Source organism: Lonchura striata, chromosome 3 (assembly GCF_050655825.1).
Source record: "Lonchura striata isolate lonStrDom1 chromosome 3, ASM5065582v1, whole genome shotgun sequence".
In the NCBI taxonomy this organism is placed as follows: Eukaryota; Metazoa; Chordata; class Aves; order Passeriformes; family Estrildidae; genus Lonchura; species Lonchura striata.
Genome location: NC_140705.1, coordinates 42,871,646 through 42,893,932, shown reverse-complemented (window position 1 = coordinate 42,893,932; position 22,287 = coordinate 42,871,646). Strand labels below are relative to the sequence as shown.

Here is a 22,287-nt window from a genome sequence, read left to right as displayed (position 1 = left end):
AAGGTGGAGAATTTAGGCATGAAGTTGAGGAAGAAGGGAGTTGTGGGGTATTTTTTAAAATTTACTTTTTGTTTCTCATTAACTAACCTAATCTGATTTGATTTGAAATAAATTCATTTTTTTCCCCCAGGTCATACCTTCCTGACATTCATTATTTTCCCACTTCTACTTTGTTCTGTACAGGGTTTCTTTTCCAAATAGCAGAGTCCAAGTCAGTTCTCACTTACATGGAGGCCAATCCACAGAGCCTTTTGTAATAGAACAAAGGGTCGTGGTTTTAAACTGAAGGAGGGTTGACTTAGATTAGATATAAGAAAAATTATTTTTACAATGAGAGTAGTGAAACGCTGGAACAGGCTGCCCAGAGAGGTGGATGCCACCAGACATGCAAACATGCAAGGTCAGGTTGGAGAGTGCTTTGAGAAACCTGATCTAGTTGAAGATGTCCCTGTTCATTGCAGAGGTTGGAATGGGTGACCTTTAAAAGCCTATTCCAATTTAAACTATCCCATGATTCTTGATTGTCCTTGTTGTCCTTTCTGAACCTTTCTCAAATCTTAGATAGCTTTTCTTAATTTTTCCAAGTCAGAGTCATTGGAGCATTTTACAGACTGAAATAGTGAAAGCATGACACAGAACCAGCTCACAGCCCGTGGAGTCCCATATACCTTCTTGCATTTGGAAGTTGATCATGATCTTGTTGGGGTATGTTTTCTTTACATTCAATTTTTACATAATTTTTTCATTCTCTATTTACAGCATTGTTACGTAGCCCACACTCCCCTGGTTTGCCAAGATTGCGTCAACACCTGAAGCATAATTAAAGCCAAAATACCCAACACTGAATGCTCCTTCATGCTTGACAATGTATATTATCGTGCCACAGGAAGAAATGAATTAACAGGCTCATGTTGTAGTTGCTTCCTTGCACAGTACCAAGTGTCTATAGTTTTTGTGCTGGCACTAGAAGGGCAATGCACCTGGTGAAGGGTCTGGAGCACAAGTCCTGTGAGGAGCAGCTGAGGGAGCTGGGGGTGTTTGGCCTGGAGAAAAGGAGGCTCGGCGGCGACCTTATTATCAGCTGAAAGGAGGGTGTAGCCAGGTGGGGTTGGTCTCTCCTCCCAGGCAACCAGCGACAGGATGAGAGGACATAGCGTTAAGCTGCACCAGGGGAGGTTTAGGCTGGACATCAGGAAGAAGTTTTTCACAAAAAGGTTGATGAGGCATTGGAATGGGTTGCCCAAGGAACCACCCCTGGAGGTGTTTAAGAAAAGACTGGGTGTGGCACTCGGTGCCACGGTCTAGTTGACATGGTGTTCAGTCATAGGTTGGACTCGATGATTTTAGAGGTCTTTTCCAACGTGATCGATTCTGTGATTCTGTCCCGCCTAGGTGCGTTTGCAGCCCCATTCCCTTCCACGCTGCCGGGGAAATGAGCCCCACGGGCAGGCTCATCTGCCAGGGGCGGCTTCAAAAGGCAGCACTTTTTAAATTTTTATTTGCAACAAGCAGACGTTTAAGCATCCATTTCCCACGAGCTTTGACCATTCACCACCCACACCCCTTTCCTTCCGTGGGGGGAAAAGCAAACGGAGGGAGCTCGGGCCCGCCCCCAGCTCCGCCCCGCGCATGCGCGCAGCGCCCGGCGTGGCGGCGGCCTGGGCGGCCTCGGCGCCGCGATGGGCTGAGAGCGGGCAGCGGCGGCAGCGGGGGCGGCCGCGGCTCCGGGCTGGGCGCCCCGAGGATGGAGAGAGCCATGGAGCAGCTCAACCGGCTGACCAGGTCCCTGCGCCGCGCCCGCACCGTGGAGCTGCCGGACGGTAGGAGCGGGGCCCCGACACGGCGGTGGGTCCAGGCGGCCTCCGCTCCCCGGCCGGCGGGGATGAGTTGGGGCGGCTGGGGAGGATGGGAACGGGGCTCCTCTCTCCGCCTCCGACAGGCTCTGCTTGTTCGTCGTGCTGACATTAACAGCGGCGTCCCCTTCCTCCCCGCCCCCGGCGGGGATCCCTGCCGGCTGCTGCCGCCCTGGGCCCGGGCGAGTGGCCGGGGTGCCGGACCCCGGCTGTGTTCGCCGCTGAATCCTTCGTCAGGTGCCTTGTCCGTGACAGAGTAGGGATGGAAACTCTTTGTGGGTTTTTGTGTTTGTTTTTTAGTGGTGCTGAATTGAAAATGTGTTGTAAGTCACTGTCACCACCTTTCTTCTTTTGGCTCTAAACCACTTCACGCGGGTGCTGGACCCCCATATCAGGACGGATTTGAAAATAGAGCTTCAGGCTCTTACGGCAAGTCGTTTGGTGTTTCAACCAGGTCCAGCTTTTGGGAGGACTAACTATAAAACTCTTGGACATGTAGAATTTCTGTTCTTGTCAGCCATGCACTGTCACTATGTTTTGTTCAGTGTTTACTTTTATGGATGAGTCTTTAACTGCCTGTCTGCCATATTTCATCTCAAGTGGTGGAGGAGAGGGAGTAATATTCTGTTTTCTCTGTGCAGTTGCTGTTTGGACTTCCTGGTGTCCTCCCGAATGGTGCTACTACACCCTTCACGTATTGTCACCTGTCACAGTTCCAGTGTATTGCAGTGTAGTTACTAATAAATTTCACTTGCCAGACAAGTTTCAGGCAGATTTTGCTGCTGCTTGTAAGCCTTTGACTGGCAGCACTGAAAATTGACATAATACCATTAACTTAAGCTTAGACTTACAGAAATAATGGAGTAACCGGTTTAACTAATTGAAGATGTTAATATGAATAATGCTTTGCACAACCTATGTCAGTTGGAGCTGCTTTAAATTTACTCCGGTACTAATGTAGGCAAATTGATTCTGAATTTCATCTGTTTTCTTCACACCTTGGGCACTTTTATCTTACATTTCAGAGGTAGTCTATAGAATGGCAGTGCAAGTCCTGAGACCTTTGGAACAAATACTTCCATCATCCTGTAGTGCAAGTGCAAGCCCTGAGACCTTTGGAACAAGTACTTGTATCATCCCGTAGTGCAGAAGGAATGTGAATTCTGTGCCTTCCTTAGGAATTGCATGAAACAAATCAATGGGACTGATATAACGAGATAAATGTGCTTAACACACTGAAGTCTCAAACTGCATCGACAAACATAGTCTCTGTTCAATGGCCATCCAACTTTGGGTCCATCTTGGCTCATTAGGTATCTTCTTTCTTGAGCTTGGTGTTCCTTAGGTTCATGCAGGTCTGCCCAAACTCTTGAGAAGCAGGTTTGGCTTGTAGTATGTTGTCCCAAACATGTACTGACAGGATCACCTTGGAATATTCCACACTGATGTAGGATAGTCTGTAGTTTGGTGGCTTGTTGTGTGCTGTGTCTGGCCTCTTGAATTATGACTCCCCCCTCCTTTTCCCCCCACTGCATTTGAATAACTTTAATTTGACATTTAATTTGAAAGATACATGGTTTACCCCTCCATCCTTAAAGCGAGAGTCATGGTTCTCTCACAGGAAATGGAGGTGTATGTTTGAATTTACTTAAGCTGAAGAAGGCAATAAATCCCAATAAATGGAAGATATAAACTTCCATTGCATGTGCCATACCCACTAGGGTATTATGTGAACAGCGCTGACACTTCTTTAAGATTGTGATCTCTGCCAACTTCATGACAGTATCTCTGAGGAAATAAAGCAGTCAATGTATCTTGCCAGGGCTGGATTCTAGATTATGAATTTCAAGTGGTTTTTATTTTTTTTAAAGCAAATCTTGACACCTGAGTCCAGTGCCAGTGAATAACCTGAGCTTGCAAGTAGAACTTTTTGTATCACTCTTCCAAAGTATCCTTCAGCAGTTGTTTTTTGGACACTTGAGAGCTTACACAAATTCTGGATGCTACTATTAAGGCTCAATGCCTGAAAACTAGATCTTGCAGCCCAAAGCTGTGACGCTACATTTGGTGTCCCTTTTTTTTTTTTTTTTTTTTTTGTCTTTGAATAATCAAGATTTGAAAAGCAAGCAAGTTAGATAGCAAATAAGTTTGGTGTGTCCATGAGGTGTATAATGCTTTTTCTCTACCTGCTGTCATGTAGTTTATGTCAGATGGAGCTTTTTTTTATGACTAGAGAAAATAATCACCAAAAATAAGCATAAAAGCTCCTTAGTTCTACACCCTCTTAAGTACTTCTTACAGAAAAACTCTGGGAAATCTGCATGTGCTTCACAGTATAATATCTGTTAATAGAACAGGAAAAGGCTTATTTTTGTAACTGTGCCATAAATGCCTGTTATGGCTCAGCTACACTTGTATTTAACTATTGACTTTTTCTAGATCACTGCACTTGCAATATAGTTAAATATAGTTAGAATCAATATGAAACATTTCAGTTAAGTGTGCTGATATATTTAAAAGTATTTTTCACCTTTTTTTGGTTTCTTGTATAAAGTCTGATTGTGGAAATATATATAAGGATGTCATGTTTAAATTTAGTTGATGCCCTTAAGTTTCTTTTTTTGTTTTATTTGGAAAGCTTTATCTTCCTGCTCAGAGCTCTGTGAAACAGGGCTCAAGATATATATATATATATTTTAGTTTGTGTATACTGGGAGCTAATCATGGACAGATTTTGAAAAAAGTGCTCAAATATTTTTCACAATTGATATTTATTTAGCATCTATTTAATTCTGTTTCAGGATTCTTTCTCTCCCTCCCAGTTTATTCTTCCCCCAGCAGTCAAATTCTAGGTGTGTGTATCAGAGATGGAGTTATCTGATGCTCATAGAACTTTGCCATAAGAAACAATCTGTAGAGAGTTCAGACTTGAACTTGGTGATGATTAGTTACTCTCTGCAATGTTTAATCATAATTTGGTGTTTTGAGAGGCTTGTGTCTCTTGTACCATGTGTTTACTATAAGCAATGTTGACTTTTTAAAAATTTGTTTTAAAATTTTTATAGCTGATGAAATGTGATTTGAATTTGACTTATCTCTGTCCAGTGTTCAAAGGTAATAATAGCTTATTAGAAGCGTTGCTTCTTTCTTTTGCTAGCTAGGGACACACAGCTTCAAATAGTTGATAGCAGTAGTAACCTTGGAGCACTGTAGAACAAAAATAACAACAAATAGTATAGCTGCAGCATGATAACAGTTTCTTGGATTTAGCTTCATAATTCTGAAGAATCTTTATTTAAAATTCAGTAGATGTCACTTTGCCTGCCTAGTGGAAGTAGAGGCATGTAAAAGACATTAGACACTATGCTTGTTTGGGACTTTTCTAATTCTTCCTGTTCTGATTGCTTTGTAACTTTGGATCAATGAAAGTGATGAAGAAAAACTTAAAAAGTCCTGGATTTCTGAAACCAAACTCCTGTCATAAGTTGGTATCTACATGAACAATCTGTGGATATTGTTCATGTTCATCTGTGGACTCCCAAAAATGGGTGGCTTGTTGAAGGGAAAAATTATAGTAATTGTTCATAATAAAAAAAAATAATGCACATTAATAATATTTATAATTGTTATATGTTAAAATATTTTAAGTTTTGTCAAATTGTTATTCTAAAAATAGTATCTTCAGGAGGTGTGTAAGTGGCCAAACAGGATCATCACACCCATGCAGTGTGCTGGCATTTGCAGCAGTAGTGATGACAGACGGTGTGGCTGTATGCCAGTATGTTCTCACCACTGATGGATCTTTGTGTTCTGGCCTTTCTTCATTGCCTTCAAGTGTGAAATAAGAAACTGATTTGAGATGAAAAAGTAAAGTGAAACTTATTGCACTCAGGTATTCAAGTATAAAGACAAAATTGAATGGTTATGAAGTAATTTAAAGAAGTCACTACTACAAAATCAATCTCAGGACTACAGAAGTCACCTTGGAAGACAGGAAACTTCCTTCTTTTTAAAATTAAATAGTTAAGTGTTCTAGTTTTGTTGGGGTTTTTTAATGCATTTCTCTTAAAAACTTGGATTTAATTAACAGAATTGTCATGCTCTACTGAAAATTCTGTAACTTTTACTTTGTAAAATCAAAAAGCCACCTTGAAGTTATTGAAGTTTCATGTATTGCAATTCTGTTAATTTTATCTTTTATGTAAGTATGATGGCTTTTTATTTATAATGAAACTTTGTGTAGAATCTGTTTAAAAAAAATGATCTATTGAACAGTGGCCACTTGAAAAGGGACATAAGTATTACTAGATGGATTTATTTTATGTAAAAGATATCTTTATGGTAACGGAGTAATTTAATTTCTTCCCAGATAATGAAACTGCTGTCTATACACTGATGCCGATGGTTATGGCTGACCAGCACAGGTGAGAGCTTCTTTAAATTTACCATTTTTTTTTTTTTAAGATCTGAAAAACCCAGCATGTTTGCTGAAGTTGTGGCTTCTAAAGCAATCTCAGAAGGTCCAGCCGCTGAATTGTTGAGTTGTGGTCTAATTTGAAGTTAGTCACTCACTGTCTGTGTGCATCCCAGTATGTTTTTACCTGTTTTGATGTTTGCCATAGACCAGAACTGGGATTTGTTCTCTTGAAGCACATAGGAAACTTTGTCCCAGGATAAGAACAAAAGTGTTGTTTTGTAACTGTGTCTTAGTTCTGAGTGTGTATTTATCGATGACATAGAAGGTCTTAGTCTCATTAGACATCTCAGAAAGACATGGAATAAAACTTGGACAATGAGATTGATACTTTTGGAATTCCTCAGATGAACAGCTGTTTCTCTTACTGAGTTGTCCTCCAAGTGCTTGGAACCTGGAGGCTATATGATGCCAGCTAAGTGATGCTTCCTTCACATGAATTTTGTAGGGAAGCATGCAGTAACTCTTAGTGAAACACAAAGCTGCTTTTCCAGCCAGGATAAACATTTGTTCTGCTATGTAATATTTTGAGACTGCATGCAAGGGTTTTAAATTATGTGATCAGCCCATTACTGGAAGTTGAAAAGTCCTATTTAATTTTTTTATCTTGAATCCTTCTACTTCATCATCATGATTTCACATACCAGTTTTCCCTCTGAACTTTGTCTGTTTGGGAAAACTCTTGCATATATGGTTGGGGTGATTTTGATAAGGGGCAAAATGGGAATTTATATTTTGGTTAAATCAAAGCTGTTGAAATGCTTTTTTGTCATATTTGTAAAGAAGTGATTTGGTTGTTTGGTTCAATTCTTACTAGTTTACATTTGAAACAGTTTGCCAGTGTCACAGTTCATTTTTTATGTACAGTAAGAAATGTAAGGAATTAGTTTTAGGAAAAGAAATAGTGATTAAATAATAGAGTACTTGTGTACAACTTACAGTATAAACTTTGCTTGGATATTGTGAACTATTTTTAAAATTTAAAAAATATTTTTCTATTTGAAGGTCTGTCTCAGAGCTGCTGTCAAATTCAAAATTTGATGTGAATTATGCCTTTGGACGTGTGAAGAGAAGTTTGCTTCATATTGCAGCAAAGTAAGACTTACTTGAGTCCAGTCCAGAAGTTAACAATGAAAATATTGCCACAAATCTAAGGCACCAATGTAAGCTGGAAAACTCTGTAGTGTCAGTTAACATTTTGTTTTCACACTTTTTGTATCTTGTTTGTTCTTCCTAGTAATGTACCTTCCTCATAAAGAGGACAGATTTTACACATGGTATCAATGAAGGGAGTCTGGCTAGATACTTTCTTACCTTTCTGTGAAATCTGAAGTCTTTTAAAAAAAATGCAGCCGTGATGTTTATCCTGTATAGTTGAGTTACTCTTGCCTTTGTAGAGGTAGGGAACTCTCGTTTGCAGGTGCTGATTGTTTTTGAGGTATTCTAAAACAGTGGGAGGCATTTGGATGTTTGTTGGGAAGCAGCTGTTCCAAAGTACTTCATGTGACCATAGCTGAAGGGAACTCGGGAGCTCACTTCTAACAAGTTATGTATCCTGGATAGAGGGTTTCAGTGCAAATTTTGATCTACATTATTTATTGTTTGTATAGCTGTTCAATGGGGATAATTCTATTTTATATGTAACTCTGCCAAGAAACAGACAGGTTAGCATCATATAAATAGAAATGAACCACATAGTTTTTGTCATGACCTTTCAGGAAGCTAAACTTTAAACTGATGAATGAATGCTCTGTATTTGTCTCCCCTTTTAAATATCTTGAAATTTCTTACATTTAAACGATTAGAAAAAGGGGAAAAAAAAGGAAATAGAAGTAGTATTGCATATATATATATATATATATATATATATATATATATATATATATAGCAGTATTTGATCACAATAAAGATGGAAATTCCAGCTTCTTGAACAGACTGTTAGAAATAGCTGTTTCCCAACTATTTAATCTCAGAATTACATAGTGCTTATATAAAATTTACTTAAGGAAGTACTTAAAAAAATGCAAGCAAATTTTTAGCATACACTTTAGAAATCTATTTGAAAATATCCTATACTTACTGATTCTCAAGATACAAGAAGTTGTGTCTTAGTTTCTGGATTGTCTTTTATCTTGACTTAGTTATTGGGTCACAGAGGGGTCATCAAGCTGCTGGTTTTGCAACATATTGTACAGTTAGTCTTCAGTTTCTTTGGGTTGTTGTGTAGCAGTTCTGACATTGAGAAGATTTGTAAAAATGGATTAGCTGATTGCAACAAAACTAATCTGTTTATCTTTTCAATCAGATCTTCCTCTGAAAGAGTTGAGGAGCAAGATAAATATGTAATGCAGAATTTCTGTCTTCTTAGTGACATTGGTTATTCTGAAGAGCTACCATATTATGTAAAGTGAAAGAGTTCAGCTCTTTGTTACAAGTTCAAAGTTGATAGCAAATCAGTATTTGTACTAGCAAAGAAATATTTGTGCAAGTTTTAGAATTTTCTTGATATTCAAACTTCTAAATATAACTTCCAGACACAGAAGCATAACAAACACCAAAATCTTTAATGGAAAATTTAGTCCTGTTAATAGATTAGAGATGAGGGAGGTGAGAGGAAATTGAAAGGAAAACTTTCAAAACAGTTTATAGTGTAAAGAATTAAGTCCTAAACACTTACTGTTGTGTTTTAAAGTCATTAAAATCACAGAGAAGGATGGCATCTATTCATTGCTGCAAGTTATATTTTGTCACTTTTCGCTGCATTAAGTGATTTTACTTAACTCTGTGTAACTTGAACTATGGCGGTGTAAAATGATTTTATGTAAAGATGTTCTAGTGAGTGTGATCTGCGCATTATCTTGCTGTTGTCTTTATGCTAATACAGATTTGTAAATATCCTTGTTACAGTTTTTCCCTTTCTTATTTTCTTCTTAGCTGTGGATCAGTTGAATGCCTTGTTCTATTATTAAAAAAAGGAGCAAATCCGAACTATCAGGACATCTCAGGATGTACTCCTCTCCATTTAGCAGCAAGGAATGGGTAAGTTTTAAAAATCCTTAATATCTTAAAAAATTTTTGCATAATGCACTTGAGCTGGCATATTCTGTAATATTTTTGTATAGTTCAAAGAAACGCCTTTGGTTTTCACTTTTGAAAATCGAGAACATGGAGGTTAAAATCCTTACTTTGAGTATTCACAGAATAATATTTTATAAATAGTAAGTCATGTCTGAAATACCAATTCCAGTAGCAGTCATTTTATTGTTTTCTGTTAATCAGGGGCATAATGATTATTACAACAGTAATTGAACGAGGGATACATTCACCTTCCACTTAGCTGAGTAAGAAGAGGTTTTGGAGGGCTTGGAGGGGTTCAGAGACTTCTGATTTTTCTGAGGTAGTGTCTCTAAGAAACTTTTTCCTGCAAGAAAAGGAATACAAAGTTGGCCTGCACAGTGTTAGGAGAGAGGCAGAGAAAGAACTCCAAACCAAGTAAGCAAGTACCTCTTTAAGATCCTACTTCTGGAATTGTAGTATGTGAAAGCATGCAGCTGTAAAGGTAATGTTATATTTTTTCTTTTTGGACATGTATGTGATACAATAACAGAATTGTATCACAGCTGGTACTTCACCTGAGGAGGCTGTAGTGTTTAGTGGCTTCTGGGTATGTGTGAGGTCTATTTGTAGGAGAGGAAAGAAACAGGCAAGTGGTGTATGATGAAATGCAGAAGGAGACAGTTATGTGGAAATGATGTATAAGAAAAATGTGAAAGGTACCAAATAAAAAGGAAAAGCAAAATAAATTTGTAAAGGTAAAACACTTAGGGCATTAAAAATTGAAGCAAAACATGAATTAGGAAAAAATACCACTACTTTTAGAGGTATTTGCATAGATATACAAGATTTGCATATTTTTACAATGACTCATTAAGTAATGATTTAGTGGTGTACTGTAAACATATCCACTGACATGAACAGGCTACAGTGAACTTCACAGACTTCTATTAGCTGAATTCTGGCTTTTTTTCTTGAAAGGGTAGTTCATGAAGAGCTGAAACTGTTAGAGTAGTGGTTGTGCTGCTGCATTTTCCACAAAAACAGCTATGATTTTAGCCCTTTGTTGTTTGCTACCCTTGCACTGAGTCTCTGTGAAGATCACTTCTCTTGTTCACATGCTCAGTACTGTAGTCCTTATAAATTGGAACCACCTGTTATGCTTAGAACAATGATAAATTATAGTTATTGGATCTCTAAGAAGATATTTAGTCTTTGTAAGTGATTTTTCCTGACAGGATTTTAATGTATTCTTTTGCTTATAGCCAGAAAAAATGTATGAGCAAGCTGCTGGAATACAGTGCAGATGTCAACATTTGTAATAATGAAGGCTTGACTGCAGTAAGTGCTATTAATTGTCATGATGTTCATAAAATGAATGAGGAATTTGGAGATTCTTAGTTTTTAAGCTTTTGCCATCTTACACATAAAACAAAACTGCTGTGTGTCCAGTGCCATCAAGAATCAAAAGATGTGATCAAAATACCTAAGCATATGATAGTATTGTTCAAAGCTTCTCTTAATATTATGCAAAGCTTCTCTTTGTGGAAGTATTGACAATAATACAGCCGGGTTTAAAATAATTTTTATGGTATATATATATATATATAATTGGTAAAGGATACATGTGTATCATCATTTTGTACTTAGATTCATTGGCTGGCTGTCAATGGACGAACAGAATTGCTTCATGATCTTGTTCAGCACGTCAGTAATGTAGATGTTGAAGATGCCATGGGACAGACAGCCCTTCATGTAGCTTGTCAAAATGGACACAAGACAGTAAGTTTCTAAATTGTATGAACACAATTGATTTGTGAAGAACTTGGTAATGCCTCAAAGTTGTGGGTTTTTTTATAAACTTCAGAGTAGTAATGCATATGATAATGGCTACAAGTGTGAAGAATGTGTCTTTACTATCGACTGCATACACTTCCATGGGAACAACTTGTTGATTCTTGTGGAGCTGATTGATCTCAGTGCCTATGGGAGTTGAGGTGTTGTACTGTGTATTGTTCAGCTCTTCTGTAGTGCTATTATTGGCTTGTTAATATCAAGGTTTTATGTAATTTTAAATGTTTGAAAATGTTTTGCCTTATTTTTCACAATATGTTTAATTCATAATTGTGCAAGCTATTATATGATTCTGAAATTAGAAATATTAATGTACTGTGAGTAAAAAATGAAAAGATTTGGGCCAGTTACAATTTAACTCTAGAAGTAAACAAGTTCAAATGAATTCTTCTGTTATTGATCTGTGTGAATTATTTTTATGCCTGGCCTTGCATTAGGGCTGACTATTTATATTCAGAGTATAAGTCTGGATGCTTTACTTGAACTGCATTAGAGCCCTATAGAGTTATACAGTTTGCCACCAGAAGAATTTACTGCTAAAAAAAATAAATTGTAATTCTACCCAGATCCCTTCTGTTGATCTTGTCAGTGCTGGATTTTGGAAGGCCAGATTCTGAAAAACTTACCTATAGTAACTGTAGCAAATTTATGTGACTGAAATGTAACAAAAGTTGTTTGAGAGTCTGCTCAGTCTTTTCATATTTTAGACATGCACGAAATATTTGCAAGCCAGTAGGGTTTTCCACTGCTCTTTTCTAACGGTGGTGTTTTGTTCTCTTGTAGACGGTGCAGTGTTTGCTGGACAGCGGTGCAGACATAAACAGGCCCAATGTTTCTGGGGCAACTCCGCTTTATTTTGCTTGCAGGTTATACACTTTTAATTTTTGAATACTGGCCTAAATGTGAAATATTATTTCCCCTTTTCCAATAACTGATTAGAGATTAAAAAATATAGGAAATAGAAAAGCTGACAAGCTGACTGGTATTTAATCTTGTCTCATTTTTGAGTGTAGTTTGGTGTCTTACCTAAATACTTAGGTTAGTACTGCAGTACCTCTTCCTAGCAGCCATATTAAACACATACCTGTACATGTTCTAGCATGACTCATAAACTGATGACTGCTGAACCCTTTTCTGAAAAAATGAATTTTGCCAACTTAGATTATTTTGAGTACACTAAAACCAGAGCCTTTTATAAGGCAAATTTGGCTATTCCTTAATGTACAGTATGGTGTTACAGTATACCTGAAATGTGCATATATGTGTCAAAGTTACAATATTGAATTAAAATTACATTGTTGCTTTGATCAGTTCTGTTTTTGTCATAGTTTTATTTCAAAATTAATCACATATGAGAAATGATATTTTGTTTTAGTAAGAGCATTTCTGCAATTTGTTAGAACATTTACAATTTTTGCAATCCCTATGTTAAATAGTTCACATAAGATCAACTATTACTATAAGCAAAAGAAGAAATAGACTGACCTGCTGGTCTGCTAAGAGTTATGTTCTGGGAGCTGTGGTGTCTGGAGATAGTATATATTGACTTGTGGCAGTTGAGAAGAAGGGAAGTGGAGAATAAATTGCTGCTCGTCTTGGTCCTTGATTTAGGGACTGGTATTTGTACACAGTTTAAAAGAAGTGGCTTGTCTTGGCTTGGAGGTTTTTCACAAGAAGGGAATGTGGCAAGTACAGGAGTTATGTTCTTTAGAAATTACCAACTAGAACATCTGGAAGGGTAGAATGAGCAGGGTGTGTACTACAGAAAACCTGGGAAGAAAAGTTCTAGGTTCCTGATGACAGGGAGGGCAGGATGTGGTAGCAGTGGCAGGTGATAGCTGCAGGATTCAAAGTCTGAATCTGAAGCATCTTTTTTGTCAAGTGTTGGATTGTGCACTTAGTCTAGAGAGTTACAGTGAAGATGCTGCAAGTAGACCATTAGTCTGAGCTTCTTCTTGACATTTAATGTTTGTTTGCATTGGGACAAAGTCTGGTACATTAGATGAACCTATTGGCATCCTGGGCTGGAAGGACAGGACTGAGGAGAACTCCTCTGTGAGTTATTGAGAAATCAGTGAAGCTACCTCTTGCCCCTCAGCTGTTAGTTGTCACTTTACCTGTGCCCTTTCTGAACTGATAGGCTGCACCTATTGGGCTCAGAATTCAGACAGCCTCTTGTATGTTCCAGGATGCAAAAAACTCATATACATTGGTGTAAAGTGTGTACTGAAAAATAGCTTGAGAAATAAAACTTCCTTGAAAAAACTTGTATCTGTAACTGGAATTGCTATGTATTTTTTATCAGTCTTTCATTTCATCCTTTAGACACTTCTCTGTTATGTTTGGCGGTATATGCACTTAATGCTGGTGAAGGCAATATTCAAGTAATCATTCCATGTGTTTTTAGTGAAGTAAACCTCTGATCACTGGTACTCAATTTCTCATTTTTTTCAGAAGAAATGATTTGAGAAGGTGTTGAGAGGTATAAATAGTTGTTTTTTCTGTTTCCTAATGCTGGCATGTTGGGGAAATTTTTAACTCAAGGGAACTAAGGGTCCTATACCTATATGCAGATTAGTGAATATACTTTGAATGTAAAAGTAAATCTCATCACTTCTAGAGGCTATGCAAGACATTTATGTACAGAAATTAGAGGTATTTGAGTGATGTAGTTGTCACTTGTACAAAAAAAAAGATAAAAAAAAAGATTATCAATAAAAATATCTTGCTAATGTTTTATTGATGGTTAAAGCACAATTAGATTGTTTTTTCCCCAAATATGGTAGTAGTGAGCAAAGAACTTGGCAAAGATAACTTCCTCTGTGAAGTAAAATAGGATTTAAATTGAGAAAGAGCTCTCTTTTTGCAGGAAATGCAGCTCATAAATATTTGAGGCAAGGCTAAGATGAATCATTCCTGAATTATGAGAGTGACTCTGACTTCATAAATAGCCTGAATTTTGGACTGCTCTTTTTCAGTAACTATTTTCTTTTAGCTTATGTTGGTTTTGTTGTTAGATGCAATAAAGACAGATTTATGACTCAGTTCATAAATGCTGTATTAACTGTCTTCCTTCTCTTTTGAATAGCCATGGTCAGAGAGACACTGCACAAATTCTTTTGATGAGAGGAGCCAAATACTTACCAGACAAGAATGGTGTTACTCCACTGGATCTCTGTGTACAGGTATTAAGTTAGCAACACTTTTTCTGTGAATTTCTATGACTTACTACAGTGTCACCTGATCATTATTACCTTTTTTTTATTCTTAAGGCCTCTGAGAGATAGTGGTCTTTTAGCAAAACAAGTGCAAAATGTAATTTTTTAATCATGAAATTGATCCTACAGGCAGATTCATAATTTCTACTCTTTGCATAAGTCAGATGCAAGAACTGACATTGTGAGAAAGAGTTTCCAGAACTCCATTTGACTGGAGAGTTTAGTAATCCTTGGTATAATGGTAGTACACAATTTAGGTGCTTGCCTATTAACAAGTAAGAGGTAAAGGCATGCAGAAAGGAGTGCTTTTTTTTTTTTTTTTACCTCAAATAATAGATTTTCTTTTCCCATGAGAAGATGTTGCTATTAAAAACAAATAAAACTTACATGGTGATGACTCTTTTCTAAGGTATTTTTATATCTGGGTGAGGAACAAAATTCTTACACATTTTCAACTAACATGGCATTTTCATCTGCAAAACAGTCTCTCTTGTTTGATACCATGTACTGCTTGTACTGCTTGCTTAAGTGACTTTTTTTATTTGTGAGCACTTATACTTTTTTCTGTCAGATCAGTTGAAGGTCGGTATGTAAATAACATGATTGAATGGAAGCTTTTGAACCTTTGCTAGTAATGAGACTAGAAAACTGAACTGAAAGCTGAAAAAACTAAATCGTTGGAGTAAGTGGACATCACACTATCTTTATGCATGTAATTAGTTCTTCAGGGTGAACTTGAAATTTTCTATTTTTTTTTCTGTATTTTCTGATTATTTCAACCTCAAGTTATTTAATTTCTGAGGTGTCCTCATGTGCTTAAGACTTACACTTGAAATAGTTGTGTGTATCTGCCAGAGTGCTGTCTCCAGTACCTGTGGGGTATTTCTGGAATGTTTAACTCTGAAAACTTTTTATCATAGACTGTCTGTGGAAGACCTTGATCCAGTTAGGTTACTTACGGTATTTATTTTTGCATGTAAGAAAGAAGAAACCAAGTAAGTCCTCAGTTCTGGTCACTGAGAAGTGCCAGATCACTATACTATCTCGCTGCTGATTTGATTGTGAAACTCAGGTTTTTTTTTCTTTGTTATGGCAGAATCACTTATCATTACATAAAGCCATATGGAGTCTGATTAGTTTCAAGGTATTCTGCAGCAACAGACCTGTAAGACAGTATATGGCAGGAGAAGTTTAGATTTGATATTAGGAGTAATTTCTTCATGGAAAGGGCTGTAAAGCATTGGAGATGACTGCACAGTGAAGTGGTGGAGGCTCCACCCCTGAAAGTGTTTAAAAAAATGGTGGATATGGCACTTGAGGATGTGGTTTAGTAGCCTATGTAGGGGTGGTGCTAGGCTGATGTTTGGTCTTGATGATCTTAAAGGAATTTTCCAACCTAAATCATTCTGTGACTCTATACCAGTCCTTAATGGTAAGTTATTATTTTTTATTATTAATGTTTTGAGTTTCTGCTTCAGTCTCCAGTTTTGCAATCCCTAGGGCACTTTTTTACACATAAAACTTCTGTTAACTTTTTTTAGGTGTGAGTAGTGACACCTGGTGTTTGTTTTGTAGTGATGATCTGTGTTCAAGATCAGGCAGTATACAAGTTCATGATACCAAGTAAGAATAGAGAAAACAATATGTTTTCTTTCTTTTTGCATTGTGGGTTTTATTCTATGCTTAAAGGTTTATTTTTCAAAGTCAGTACGTCTTTTCAGAAGACTGAAATTATAGATGCATACACTTCTTGCCAACATTAACTTGATCTTGGAGATTTGACTTTCATTAATTTTTATAGATTCTGTGTGGGTTTATTTTTAATACTTAATTTCTTGGTACCAGAAACAATTAAATTAATCTTTTTAATGTATGGTTTTCACTGAGCTAATGTTAACTGTCATTCACAGAGGAGCCCCTGGAGTTGCAGCAGTTAATACATCATATGGTCATCTTCCCAGAATAGAAGTTCATGCAGGTTCAGGTGTTAGTTGTCTGCTTAAAAATGTAGCTGTGTTAAATAAGATTTGATTCAAATAAACCACAAAATCAAGTTGTTTTCTTTCCAGAAAACATTTTTTCTCAGAAGGGTGTGAAGTTAGTCCAAGGCACATCCTAAGGAATCATTAATTGTGTGTTGATTTTAAAGTTAAATAACCCTTTCATGGGTTTATCCTATTTCTTCCTGTAACAAGTCAGATATGTGTCCTATGAACCTTTAGAAAATGTTTGTTTTGAAGAATTAGATTCTGGATGTAATTAAGTAGATGTCAGCAAGAGAAGAGAAGTGAAATATTGCACTGTTTTTAATCGCTGGTGATTGTTGGCTGAAGTGCTATTCAACTGTACCTTTAGTTTGGTAAGTAGGAAAATGTTTCAAAAAAACAAAAAACCCGTGAGTAGATATGTGTGAGCCAGTATACTGAAAAAAAATGATTCTGTCTACTCCCAAACATTTTGGGATACCTAACTTTGCTACATTTTTGAATTTCAAATTATTTTGGAATAGGATTTCTCCAGCATTAAAAAAAGACCATAGTCCTTAATAGATGTTATTGCTGGTAGTAGTCTAACTCTCAATTCTAATGTTTCTTTTAATTAAAATGTTTTCTTAGGGTGGTTATGGAGAGACTTGTGAAGTCTTAATACAGTACCATCCTCGGCTTTTCCAGACGATAATTCAAATGACACAGAATGAAGATCTGCGGGAAAACATGGTAATCTGGGATGCTGTGTGTTACAGCCAGGGATCTCTCTGTGTGTGGTGGAGAACTTAGTGCTTAATATGAGTGCCAATCAGTACCATAGTAGTTGACCACTAGGTATCTTTCTGTCCTCATGGAAAATGTGCAGTCTTCACATAATTTTAAGCACAAGAATTTGGAATTAAATGTAGGATCTTTTTTCATCTGGTGTTCTAACTTTGTACATTTGGCAAAGTGATCTAGACAGTTTAAAGAGCAGACATTGCAAGCTTCAATACAAAGGTACTGGTAGAGCATGCCTAGAGCATCCTATATATACAGTTACTTTGTGTAACTGTAACAGGGCCTATTTTCCTTCATTTAGTCATTATCTGCAGATTTCCATTCTAAGATGTGTCTTGAGACTGAATCATCCAGAATGAACTTAAAAGTCTGTGATATGAGCACTCATGTATGAAGTTGCCTTGTACAATTAGAGTGTAAGAGATTGCCACCACAATTTCATTTGATTATTATTTCTGTAGATGAAACTACTTTGTTTTTTTTTAATGGTTCTCTTATACCTTGCTTGTTTGGTTATTGTGGGATACAATCTAAAACAAAGAAAAATCAAGGAAATAAGTTTTGTTTCTTTATTGTGTAAAGGAAAAGAAGCATTGGATGCCTTTTCCTCCTTGTAAATCTAGCTTGCTGTGGGGTTTTAATACGTTAGTTGTTTTAAAATGATGGCAAACAGCCTTACAGACTATAAAAAAAATAGTAAGGTGCTGGCTGCCAATTTACTTAATTTTGCTTGCTAGATTATGATGTTTTAATTTTCTCTAAAACTGCATTACTTCCATTAGAACACTGAAGATTTCCAGGTCAGTGTTTAAATTTCTGAGACAGGGTTGAATTTTACAGAGTGAAATGAAACAGATGAGAATTCTCAAAGTGTATGTTAGATGCAAGGGAAGATACTATAGATGATTTAAATTATAAGTGAAAGAACTAAAACAGTGGAACAAAAAGACCTTTTGTATATTGTAAAAGTAAAGAAAATAAGTGAGAAGAATTTTTCATCTGTCTAAGTAATGATGGAGCTGTGTGCAAAAACAGGATCTTAATGAGATTGTATGCAAAATATGTTAGCTAATACATGGTGTAGTTCTACTTTGTTGCTGAAATGTGATCATATATTGAAAATTATTTTCTATGGCCAAGTTTCAGCTGTTCTGCTTAGTCTTGGGTAATGACCAGTTTGTATTATCTGGAAGTGATAACGTAAGGAAACTGGGTATGTGTTACAAGTCAGGACTTGTATTTTAAATGCCGTAAGCTGTTCTACAGGGTTAAACATTCAGTGTTTCTAACATTCTGTAATTGGTTAAATACCCTGTAGTACATGCATCGACACTAGAATGTGTATCTTTGCACATTTGTAATCTTTGTAAATGATAATGAAAGGTTAACTGAGGTTAGAGGTTGTATAGATGTACATTAAATGTACAGTATAGATATACATTATTATTGTTGGATATTAATATTTGGGTAATAGTGTTCTACATAAGTGATAAATTATTGTTCATCTGAATCTCCTTGACACTCTGCAATTGCTTTTGTTTTAATCCTTCAGTTGCGGCAAGTTCTGGAGCACTTGTCTCAGCAAAGCGAAAGCCAGTATCTTAAAATCTTGACAAGTCTTGCTGAAGTTGCTACAACAAATGGTCACAAATTGCTCAGGTAAGTGTGAGGTCACAAGCTGATAAACTACCCCACAGTTAGTGCCATTCAAGAGTTTTAATAGTCCAATCATGCTCAGCACATGCTGGAATAGATGGATCTCAAATCTGATTTATATGGTAATGTCTGTTCAGATCAATGTCTTCACAGGCTTCAAGAGAAAAAGTTGGTGTGCTTGTACAGCTGCTGGTATCTGCAAGCTTCAGTTGCAGAGAAGTGTATTTTTTGTTTGGTTTGTTTGGCTGTGTCAGCTCTAGTGAAGGGAAGCTTTGAAGCTTTTAGACAACTATCAAATAATTCTTTTTTTTTTTTGTCTTTACCCTTCTCATTTTTCATTCCCTTGAACATTTTTATTTTTCTGCTTCCTAAGTATGCTTGGGGAGAGTTTTGTTACTTCAGACACCTTTGCTGGTTCTGTTTGCCTTACATGGCTACTAATATATATGAGACAAAAAATCTCATCTACCAGTGTGCTGCCTCAGCAGCACAAGCAGCAGTAACTTAGGGAGATGCATGACATAGGCAAGAATATTTACCTGGTATGCTTTCCTAGTTCTTGTGGCATCTGTTTGAGTTTGTGCAAAACACTTTGCAATTTGTTGGAACATTTTATTGTTTTCAGTAGCGAACAGATTTTGGTTTATGCTTTACTAGAAAGTCTTTACTGAAAGAGTCAAGTGTCTGAAAACATGAGTGAAGTTCCTTAATAGGTTTTAGATGGCATTTTGGCAAAGAGAGCTTTGAGACCGTTCTGAGACCATTCTGTAGAGGATTATAACTTGGGAAGCTTTTTTGTACTTGGGCTGGGGTCCATGGAGCCCATTAGTGAGGTGGAAAATAAATAGTATATTCTTTCTCCTAGATGATTTTTTTTCTTCCCCATTAGTCATGTTACATTTAAATGGAGCTTGTAGATAGGTCAGAACTCCTGAATGATGGTAGGAAATTCATTACACCATTAATAAATCTTACTCTGGTGGGTGTTCACTTTAATGAATTAATGTATAGGTCTGAATCCCTTTAAACCTTGAGGTTGAAGTGTGTAGACATTAATGAAATTTTGTTGCTGTGAAGATAACATTTTTTAAGAATTTCTGCTGTTGCTGAGCTTCAGTGTGTATCAGTTTAACTTGTAATACGTTCCTTTTTGTCTTCAGACTTCATTAGAGCCAATAGATCTCCCACAAGTTGTGGTAAGGTCTAAAACCACAGTGCAGCAAAGGGTTTCAAACTTGCTCTGTATAGGCACATTATTGGAAGTGGTGGTAGCTGGATTACATCCTATGAGGTAGTATTTGCTTCTGTTTCAATGTCTTCAGAGGTAAACTGATTGTTGTTTAGATTTGATTTGTTACTGCTCTTCTGATTTGAGCAATGCTCCCCCAGTGTGGCTGTAGGAACAGTAGCTCTATGCCTGTACTGCCTCTGAGTTTGAGCCTCTGTGTGCTCCTGTATTGCTGTGTATGGGTGGGCTGGTGGAGGCTGAAGACAAGATTGAAGGGTTGCATTGCATTGGATGAGGACTCATTTCTAGAGATGCCAGTACTTGGAGTGTCCTGTGGACTCTTACTGGCCAGCTTCTCTTTGTACTTTGTAATACAGAAATGTGATAGCAAAAGGAAACAATTCCAAGATGGTTTCACAGATGCAGTTTTGCAAAAACTGTCTCTCTGCTCTCCAGCTTGGTTTCCTGGCTGAAGCAGTGAATTTCTACTTCAAGAAATATTTCTCAGTTGCTTTCTTATAAAAACAGTGGGGATTAAGGTAGTACTTGGTGGATACTCTGAGCTTGGGCCTCTTTCCTCTCTCTCTCTCTCTCTCTCCTTCTTCCAACAAAAGAGTGTAAAATGTACTTTGTACATTAAAACCTCCAATAATGATATTCTTGCATGGCTGAACTAATATCTCAATTAGTTTCCTGGGTACTAACCCCACAACCTATTGCTTTTGGGTTTGTCTATTGTTTAGTTGAAAAGTCTCTAATATTTTTTCTCATGATGCTTCTAGCAAGTATCCAGGTGTGCCACTAAGCTTCTGCCTGAAGAATTCTGCCTTGAGTACAAGCAAGGACCCTGTTTCATTTAGCATTATCTTCACCAAGTATTCCCTTTTTCCAAGAAAATAATTGATGACGTGTGACATGATTTGGTCTTGCTGGTGCAGGTTAGGCCTAGCTGACTGTTTACAAATGTGCCATTAGAATTTTCAGTAAACTATTAAAAGGCTTCTATGTTTTTTTCTACATATGTGGGTCCTTAGCCTGGAGACCAGGAAATTTCACCAGGAAAATACCGCTGCTGAGACATGATAAACCTCAGCTGAAATGTTAGAAGGTTTTTTTTTTCTCTTTTCAATAATTAACTTCTTGAGTTAGCTTCTTGTATTCATAGATTCTTTTGGTATATAAGCAAAGATTTTACAAATGCTAGTTTTTAGCTGTGATGAGAGCTTCTGGTAACACAATTGTAGACTGCCAGTCAGGTGATTTTCTTTACCTGGTTAAAAACTTAACATTCTTACTGTAGCACTGTTTGCTCTCTCTGTTCTTTTCTTTCATTGACTTACTGAAAACTTACCTGATTAAAGTAAAAATTGTCACAAGAAAATTGTACTTTGTAATGTAATTTGGTAAAATTTTTTGTACATGGCTTTTAGAAGTTAACTCACAGTCATTAAAATGTAGTGCTGAAAACAAATAGGTATTTTGTTGATGACATAGCGTGAATGAGATCATAATAAAGCTATGGTAGCTGTTACAACTAACTGTGTTTTAGGTTCGTGTATTGACAGATTATTAATTGCAACAGATGTTTACAGCACCCTATAAGATGTCAATTTTCTGGTGTTTACCAAACTTCTGGCTGGGAAGCATGCTTTTGAGTTGCAAGTACTTTAAGGATAGAATTGAATATGTGCTCACTTCTATAATATTTATAAGTTAGTAGCTTTTGATAGTAAAATAATTAATTTCTTGCAGTTTATTTTGCATTCAAAACAGAAGAATTCTTACTCCTTGGGGTTTAAGAAAGAAAACCTAGTTGAGTTTGGTGGAGAATATTCTGCTTGTGCATAATGTCATGAATATCTCATATTTTGCACTGTTTTGGTACAGAGTTCAGTGTTTGCCAGTTCAATTAAGGGGACATAAAACTTTTAGTATATTTGGATAAATAAATAACATAGTGGTGGTTTTGTTTAGTATCTTTTAGATTACATTTTTTCTTGAGTAGAAGTAGTGGCATCCTTACCATCCTGATCCCTTGTCTGGTTGAGGTAGTTAATGGGCATCTAGAATAATAGCTGGTGAGGATGGGCTGTGGCAGCATATCTGATCAGTCAGTAGACTTTTACTATTGGATGCTCTCTTTTTTGGGTTGAGAAACATTTTCATCTGGATATCCCAATTT

The 22,287-nt window shown here is 36.9% G+C and overlaps 1 protein-coding gene across 6 annotated transcripts in view; it reads left to right on the top strand.

The window, feature by feature from the left end:
• Positions 1-1,628: 1,628 nt before the first annotated feature.
• HACE1 (HECT domain and ankyrin repeat containing E3 ubiquitin protein ligase 1) overlaps positions 1,629-22,287 on the top strand; it is a 47,691-nt gene continuing 27,032 nt past the window's right edge. For 2 of the 6 annotated variants that reach the window (XM_021553835.3, XM_021553833.3), the window contains exons 1-10: positions 1,633-1,820; positions 6,223-6,277; positions 7,333-7,422; positions 9,262-9,366; positions 10,647-10,722; positions 11,032-11,163; positions 12,019-12,101; positions 14,324-14,420; positions 17,069-17,170; positions 18,774-18,880. In XM_021553835.3, coding sequence (XP_021409510.1) covers positions 1,745-1,820; positions 6,223-6,277; positions 7,333-7,422; positions 9,262-9,366; positions 10,647-10,722; positions 11,032-11,163; positions 12,019-12,101; positions 14,324-14,420; positions 17,069-17,170; positions 18,774-18,880 — 923 coding nt within the window. In that variant the 5' untranslated portion in view covers positions 1,633-1,744. Of the gene's footprint in view, positions 1,821-6,222; positions 6,278-7,332; positions 7,491-9,261; positions 9,367-10,646; positions 10,723-11,031; positions 11,164-12,018; positions 12,102-14,323; positions 14,421-17,068; positions 17,171-18,773; positions 18,881-22,287 lie in introns of all 6 variants that reach the window. The other 4 variants (XM_085574927.1, XM_085574925.1, XM_085574928.1 and 1 more) reach the window with 4 other exon arrangements.